The sequence below is a fragment of the Muscardinus avellanarius genome, assembly GCF_963383645.1.
Source record: "Muscardinus avellanarius genome assembly, chromosome: 4".
NCBI classification, from domain to species: Eukaryota; Metazoa; Chordata; class Mammalia; order Rodentia; family Gliridae; genus Muscardinus; species Muscardinus avellanarius.
In genome coordinates, this window is record NC_137789.1 from 127,005,364 (window position 1) to 127,013,840 (window position 8,477).

Below are 8,477 nucleotides of genomic sequence, written 5' to 3' on the forward strand. Positions count from 1 at the left end.
ACTTCTGTAGACTTACATGCACACATCGCCAGTCAACCCCCACTCGATCCCCACCCCGTTCCCTCCCCATCCCTCCTTCCCATGCTTGGCTTAGTGGTTGACATCTAGTATTATAGCTATTTATCCAAAATTAAAAATGATAATCTCACATAACAGTTTCATTTGTCTGATACCAAGCTTTTGATAACTTAAAGATAACATTTCAATATTTCTTTTTGCTTTCTTTCTTACCAGAGAATATTTTTTCTTTTTTTTTTTTTAGGTGAAACTATCATAAATTTATATATTTATTTTTCAGAAAAAAAATCTATCCTAATATGGAGTATGGACTCTAGATGCCCAAAACAATCTCGAAAAAGAACAAAGTTAGAAGATGTATATTTTCTGATTTCAAACCATATAAAGCTACAATAATTGAAACAGTGTATAATCCACAATATTTGGCCCAGTTTCAAAAAATACTAAAGAAAAATTTATAAACGAGTCAGGGTTAAAAACCTGCTTTGTTAAATGCTCCTAAAAAGACAGTATGTCATATTCAATGTGCAGCCTGGTAGCCTCAAGTAACTCCAACTGTTATGGTGCTTTGTGGATTAGATATGGTTATCAGCTGGTAAAGAGATAAAAGCTGTAATGAGAATCTATGATAATTTACAAGAAACAGAAATTTGGCCTACACAAAGTACATGAGCTTATAAATGGGGTTATTTTAAAAATTCCTTATATTGTCTATAAGAAATTGGGAAGCAAAAACACATTAAAATAACTACTAAAAATTAATTAATTAATTTATTTATTTATTTATTACGGTACTGGGGATTGAACCCAGAGGCATTCTACCTCCAAGCTACACCCTCAGCCTTCTTTTTTTATTCTTTATCTTGAAACAGGGTCTCATTAAGTTGCAAAGGGCCTAAGTAGTTAATGCTGACCATGAATATGCAATCCTCTTGTCTCAGCCTCCCAAGTACTAGGATTACAAGCATGCATCACCACACCCAGCCATAACATACATTTTTATGCAATATTTTTTCTCTCATACTTCCAACTGAGGTTGTTTGGATCACCTACCTAGGTACTGATTTGAAATTTGCAATAGGAATAAAAATAACTTTAAAACTAAGTAAAGCAAAATGTAAAATGGGGATGGAAACCTGCCATCACTAAGTAGCACTGATTGAAAAGTTAACTTTACCATATAATCAATTAAAAAGCACCTATCAATTGGAAACATCACCTGGGAAACAAGACATCATTCTGAGGTGTTAAATCACTCATCATAATCACCAGAGGCTCTAGACCAGGATCAGGATCAAACAGGATCCAGCAGCCACTTGTGTTTAATTTTAGACTTTTCAAGTCTTAGAGCACAAAAGAAAAAGCACCCTTGTCCTTTATAAATTGATGGGCCCTTTGTAAGTCCCATGGCTACAGAGGTTAAATAGTCAAATGATACTTCACAGGTACCAGACAACTAAGACCAGAAATAGCATCATTAAAAGAATAATGTGGGTCATGGCAGTATAATAAAAATTAATACTGTAGTGAATAAGAACTTCTTTCTATAAATATTTAAAGGGCATACCTTATTTTCTTTGTATCTACTGAGATCTGCTATGCAGTATTCCTTGAATAATTTATCATAGTATTTTTTTGCAAGTTTCTTCTCCCTAAATCCAGAAGAAAAATGTAAGTATTCTACATTTAGAAATCCAACCATAGTTTGCTACTTGAAAGGGATGTTAAATAACGCATATGATATAAATCTTAATGTTTTTAAAGAGACCCATTACTTGTGTATGTATAGAATTTCTAGATGTCAAATATTAAAAGTGGTTCTCTCCAGAAGGGAAACATCAGAATTGTCAGAAATGAGAAGGAAAATGACTCTTCATTTTTTATCCTTTAAATCATTTCCTGGTATTACTTTTCCCAGATTATTTTAAAAAAATTGTAAAGAAGCCTAAAATAGCAAATTACAAAACAGGACACAATACTGTAAAACTTTTAACGATCAAGTCAAACAAGAAGACAGTTAAAAGCGCCAAAGATTACCAAAAGAATGAAACCAGATTAGAGAATCCTAAACATGATTTTATGTTCTCCAGAAGTGTTGTATGAAGGGGCTGAATGCCTTGGATAAATGACAACTAAGAAAACAAAAGAACAAGAGAGACAGGACTAAAGCGTTTAAGCGTTACAATTCTGAAGACTAAAATTACCAAGTCATCTCCATCTCATCCTCCTCATTCCACAGGAATCTATGATTTTCTCGTATAACATCCAAGTCTGTCTTATCATTTTCCCTAGAAAATAAAGCAATTTCAATTTAATTTGAAAAAATTCATCAAAGCTAGGATGAGAAACAAAATAAAACACTAAATAAGAAAATTTGCATGGAAGTAAGTTTCAGAAACTAACCAAAGTTAATACTACTCCACTGAGATCTAATTTTTTAGAAATATAGGAAGTACCTCATTTTACTAGTTTCTGAAAAGACTGAGTAAAAGAGGAAGAGAGGTGAAGGGGATGAGCTTTCAGATTTGGAGATGAGATGGTCGTAAGTTTTTAGGGCAATACCAACTCAGAAAATTAAGTCAGAGGAAGAAATTCCATGTAAGGCAATAAAGTTTTGACATTCATACAGGAAAGACTCAGATGTGTGGATATTCTGGAGTGAGCCTTCTTGTTTACCCAACCTTTTAAAAGCCATCCGAAGCATTAAGATCTTAGGTGTCATTGTTTCAAACATCTTTGTCAATAGACACATGAATGTGAATATTCCTCACATTCCCTTTAATTGCCAGGGTGGTATCTGGCTCAGTGGGTGAGGAGGCTGAGGCCTCTTGCTGAGAAAATGGGATTCAGAAGACCTACTTTAGCTGGAAGCCGTGGACGGCCTCTCTACCTTACTATGTCCAGGGAACATGAGGGAACAAGAACGCAAGGACAGTGACAGAATAGGAAAACACGGTAGCTGTGGGGTTTTAAAGTTATCCACACTCGCCAGGCGTGGTGGCGCACGCTTGTAATCCCAGTCCTTGGGAGGCTGAGACAGGAGGATCACACAGGTTCAAAGCCAGCCTCAGCTACTTAGTGAGGCTCTCAGCAACTTAGTGAGACCCTGTTTCCAAATAAATTATAAAATAGGGCTGGGGATATAGCCCAGAAATAGAAAGCCCCTGGGTTCCACCCCCGAGTACCACACACACACACACAAAAAGTTATCCACACTTTACACTTTCCCTCTATGGAAACTTCATGATACTTACCCCAAACGCTTGAAGTCTTCCCTTTTGCCACCATAGTATAAAATATAGTCATTTACAAACTTTGTATGCCTTTGATACTGAAATGCAAAATATTAAGGATTTTATTCATTTTATTTATTAGTTGTACTGTATTATATTACTGAGAAAAAAAGTTAAAAAAGTTTAAAATGGGTCTACTTAGCTTTTAAAAATATGCATATATATGTGTATATGCATACATCAATATACGCATACGCTTATATATTTAAAAAAAATCTAGGGGGGTATATATTAAACCACTAAGAATGAAGACTGTAAATTACAAGGGCTTTCACGTTTTACTAAATACTTTTCCAAGCACATACTACTATGATAAAACACATCCCTGTCAAGGGAGAAAGAATGCCTCCTAATTTACTGCTGGACTGCATGTACCCATATACTACCATTTATTTTAATAATCATAACATGGAAAATAAGGAAATGATGACCAGGCATGGTGGCACACACCTGTAAGCCCAGTACTTAGGAAGCTGAGATAGGAGGATCACAGGTTCTAGGCCAGTCTCAGCAATTTAGTGAGAGCCTTGAATCTTATCCTTCAAGCATTTTAAAAATAAAGACTAAAATATAAGGGCTGGGGGTGTAGCTCAGAGGCAGAACCTCCTGGATTCAACCCCCAGTAACAAATAAATAAAAGTAAAGAAATAATGGCTTCTAAAAATAGAAAAAATTATCTTTCATTATTAATACAGCTGTTTTAGTCATGATAAAGCCTCTAAATAGAAGATAATGTTCATAATATTAAGTCCTAACATTAAACTTTCAAAAAAAGCGAATATGAGAAATCAGATGTTATTTTTTCTACTTTTAGGGTTTTTGTTGTTGTTGTTGTTGTTGTTTTTGCGGGTCTGGGAATGGAACCCAGGGACATCTGACCTCCGAGCTATACCCCCTGCCCTATCTGCCCTATTTTTTTTTTAATTATTATTCTTTATTTTGAAACCAGGTCTCACTGAGTGGCAGAGGGCCTCACTAAGTAGCTGAGGCTGTCCGTGAACCACGATCCTCTGGTCTCAGCCTCCTGAATGCTGGGATTACAGGCATGCGCCACCACGCCCGGCTACTTTTAGTATTCAAAGAATCCACATAAACACCTTTATTTTCAAAGCAGTGTTTTAAAAAGCTCAGTAGCACTCTGTCTAGAGCCAAATGTGCACACAGCAGAGCTGACCTCACCTTCTAAAACACTGTGACTATATCCTATTAAAATATGTAGTGATTTAATCGATCACATGTTCTAATAGAATGTTTAATCAGAATATGACACTTTCAAAACTAGTAACAAACCCATTAACATTTCAGGAAAGAGACAGACAGACAGACAGACACACAAGCAGGCAGGCTAGCCAGCCAGATATTGGGGTTCTACCCCAATTACAACTAACTGGTTACATGACTGCAGCAAGTCACTTGCCTTATTAGAGCTAGGATCAGCAACTTTTCTGTAAAGGACTAGATGGTAAATATTGCAAGCTTCACAAGTCATTTAGCCTCTGTGGCAATTACTCAGCCATGTCAGGTTAGCATGAAGGCACCCATAGACGACATATAAATTACTAAGCATGGCTATGCTCCGATACAATTTTTTTTATGTACAAAAACTGTTGGTGGTTGGGACTTCTGCTTCCAGGAAAATGGAGTAGACGAAGATGTATTTTTCCCTGTTCCTTATACTAACAACAACCAATAACCTTGGAAATTATATGTAAAACAGATAGAAAAAGATTTTGGAAGGTGGAGAAAAGGCACACCAGGTAGAAACCTTAGGTTGTATGCTCCCAGGTGTTCTTTTTGTCTTTTATATCCCAGACTTGGAAGACAAACTGGCAACCTGGAAACACCAATAGGCACAGACTAAAAGAGCCTCAACCAAAAGCTGATTCTCTCTAACCAACTAACCCAGAGTCAGCCTAGCAAACTGGATAACTTTAGACAATAACACCCCCCCAAAAAACCTGTGGTTCCCTCCTTCATCCATTTAAGACAAGGGATGGATCTTCACTCTCACCAAACTGCAACTAAATGCCCTAATGCCCCATGGTGTCAGATGAGGCCGCACAGATGTTCAGATGCCAAAGGAACAAGTGGCAGGTGAGTCCATGGGAAAGTAGGAGGCAAGAGGAATGACTAAAGTAGACACAGTGGTACTTCTCTAGTGGAAAAGGAGTAGGATGAATACAAAGTAAAACAGATGAGCACAGGTAAGGGGTATATGAAATGGAGACTGTCTCCTTCTCCCAGTCCTACCCACAGCAATCGATGCCCAGAAATACTTGAGGTGTTGTTTGGCTTCTCCTTCATCCTCCAATATGTCCTGCAGGAGATGCATGGCCAGTGTCGCAGTCAGTGTCACAAGCCCTGGTCTTACTTGAAAAGCTGAGTAAAGACATGACTGTAACAGGGAAGCAAGTCATAATTAACAGACAGCCTCCAGTCATGTCTGAGAATTAAAGCCATGTAGGAGGAGGGCAGTTCATAAACAGATTAATTTTAAATATAAGTTTTATAGAGAACTTAAATAGCCAAGGACTAGGAAGAAATGAATGCATTAAAATAAGATTAAAGATAAGAGAAGGATAGAAAATGGAAATGTTAAAAGTTTGACAAAAGCAAGATGGAAAAAATTTGCAGGTTCACAGGCTCCATAATAATTAATAATAAAATAATAAAAATATTTTATGACTTTTGTCTTTAAATCTTTCCTGTGTTTAAGAGAATAATACCCCCCCAAGATGGCAAATTCTACATTAATACACACTTATCAGAAACATACAAAGGCCTTTTGATTTCATAAGATTTTATGACTAAAAAAATAAAAAATCAAAATTTAAAATATCCTAATTATGAAATCCAGAAATATTAAAAAGGATACAGCATCCATAGATATGAGATGAAATCTTCTATTTCTTGCTTCTTCCCTGTTTAAAAAAATTTTATATAAGCAAATTCAAATGTTTACTAATTAACGTAATTGAATCCCCTAATCCCTGAGTTTATAAAACATCTTAAGCCAAAAATGTAATTTATATTGAAATATCATACCTATCCAGCAATTCTGCTGCAACTTGCTTATGGACCACCTTTCCATCTTTTTCTTTCTGAAATGGCTTTTTGAGCAGTAAATCATCTTCAACTGTCCTGGTGAATTAATAATAAAAATTATTAGAAGCACTGACTTTTCTCAAAAAGTATTTTCTAATTCTTTATATTTTTATAATTGAGCATTTTTTTTTTGTTATTGTTGTGTGTTGAGTGTGTATATGTGTGTTTGAGGCGGCGGTACTGGACACTGAATCCAGGGGCATTCATTTTGAAACAGGATCTTGCTAAATTGCTGAGGTAGTCCATGAGCCTATAATTCTCCTATCTCAGCCTTTCAAGTACTAGGATTACAGGCCTGCACTGCTGTGCCCAGCCTCAAGTCTCTTTTTGTTTGTTTATTTGTTTGTTTTTACTGTTTGTTTGTTTTTACTGTGCTAGGGATCAAACCAAGGACCTTACACATGCTAGCAAGCCATTTATCAATGAGCCATATCTCCAGCCCAAATAATTCAAGTGTTAAAAAAGACTCAATGACCTTTCATGAGACATTTTGCATCTCTTTAATTCCAATAAAATGGAAAAGATGAAACTAACAAATGCTTGAGTTCAAGTGTCATACCATTCAGGTTTTTAATTCAAATCCTGACTCAGTCATTTACATTTTAATCTCAATTTGGTAAATTGCTTAAGTTCTCTGTTTGCAAAATAGGAATAAGGAAGCTTTTGGTAATAAATAATATGGAAAAAGGCTACAGACCAAAGATCATCAGCCCTGGTTATGTAGATAAATATAACCCTAGAGCAGAGTGCTCAACTAGATTTACTCAAATTCTATTCTTACAAATTAATATTTTTGAATAAAAAATTAGAAAACATAAGTTACCATAAAATGTAACCTATTATAATTATTACTATTCTTTTGGCTATCTATAAAGACTGAATATCTTATAAAAATGTTCTGTCCCTGTTTTGCCTAATATATTGCTCTCACTGTGAAATAAGTAACCAATTTCTAAAAGTTGGTTCGTATGATTCAGTTGACCACTCCTGAATTAATGGATAAAATTGAGTTTCGAAGCACAGAAAGCTGAGTGTAGTGTCCCTAAGAGTATCAGTTCAGACAAAATGAAGCATCCTTATGATGCCCAGGCTGTATGTGCTGGCAGTTCTTTTCCCCTTCATTCAATCAAACCTTCCATGAGCTTCTTCCCTTGACCTGCTTGTTCATGTAAACACAGGGACTGTTCTGTGTTATAATCTCACCCTCCTCACTAACCCTGCTTTGAAGGTAAGTGCTAAGGAGAGAGCACCGTGCCCTTCTGAGCTATGACATTTGCAAGGACACAGTCCTTAACAGTTGAATGAAAATACCTGCAACAGAGAAAGCTGATACTTTTCATTTCTTTCCCTTTCCCCCCTTCCCTTCCAATAAACTTCACAACACAAACTTTCTTCTTATTTCTCTCCAAGTGGTCTCCAATTTTGACTCCATTTTTATAGTTTAGTGCATAAATATTCATTCACTACAGCAGTTGTCTTCACATGCAAACCCAATCCAAAAACTCTATTATTTATACCTCATAGCAATCTAGAAAGGCTGTAAAATACGGATCAATAAAAAAAATTACTTACCTTTTTTTCCTTTTACTAGATTCTCCACCATGTTCATCATCACTAAAATCAGAGTCATAGCCTCCATGACCATGCATCTGCAAAGGAGTATAATGTCAGCTATTTACAACTTAAATTGCAAATTGCTCAGGAAACAGAAAGGTTAGAAAGTAAAAGATCTTATATCACCGCAATAATTTTAAGAACTGTGGTAGAAAGAGCATTGTCCACGGGCTATCCAGCCATCTAAACTTTCGATCACTTTGAAATAACAGACTTGCCCTTCAGATAATGCATTATTTTCTACCTTTAATGACCATTTGGGGAACAAAGGAGGTTACCCTTTGGCCTTTCTATTGAAAATCAGGTCTAGAAGTGCAAAGTGACTGCATACAGGGTTTAGCAGTGCTTCACTTTTATTTGACTCACAGGAATAGTTACTGTGTATAGTCATGCATCCCATAACTGTTTCAGTCAACAGCAGACCACATATATAACAGTGGTCCAAGA

General features: G+C 36.0%; 1 protein-coding gene across 3 annotated transcripts in view; it reads right to left on the reverse strand.

Annotated features, from left to right (window-relative positions):
• LOC308262053 (protein FRA10AC1) overlaps positions 1-8,065 on the reverse strand; it is a gene marked incomplete at both ends in the record, with an annotated part of 30,756 nt that extends 22,691 nt beyond the window's left edge. For all 3 annotated transcript variants that reach the window (XM_080694385.1, XM_080694384.1, XM_080694383.1), the window contains 6 exons: positions 1,586-1,670; positions 2,223-2,306; positions 3,273-3,349; positions 6,187-6,232; positions 6,357-6,452; positions 7,989-8,065. In XM_080694385.1, coding sequence (XP_080550511.1) covers positions 1,586-1,670; positions 2,223-2,306; positions 3,273-3,349; positions 6,187-6,232; positions 6,357-6,452; positions 7,989-8,065 — 465 coding nt within the window. The remainder of the gene's footprint in view (positions 1-1,585; positions 1,671-2,222; positions 2,307-3,272; positions 3,350-6,186; positions 6,233-6,356; positions 6,453-7,988) is intronic.
• Positions 8,066-8,477: the final 412 nt, after the last annotated feature.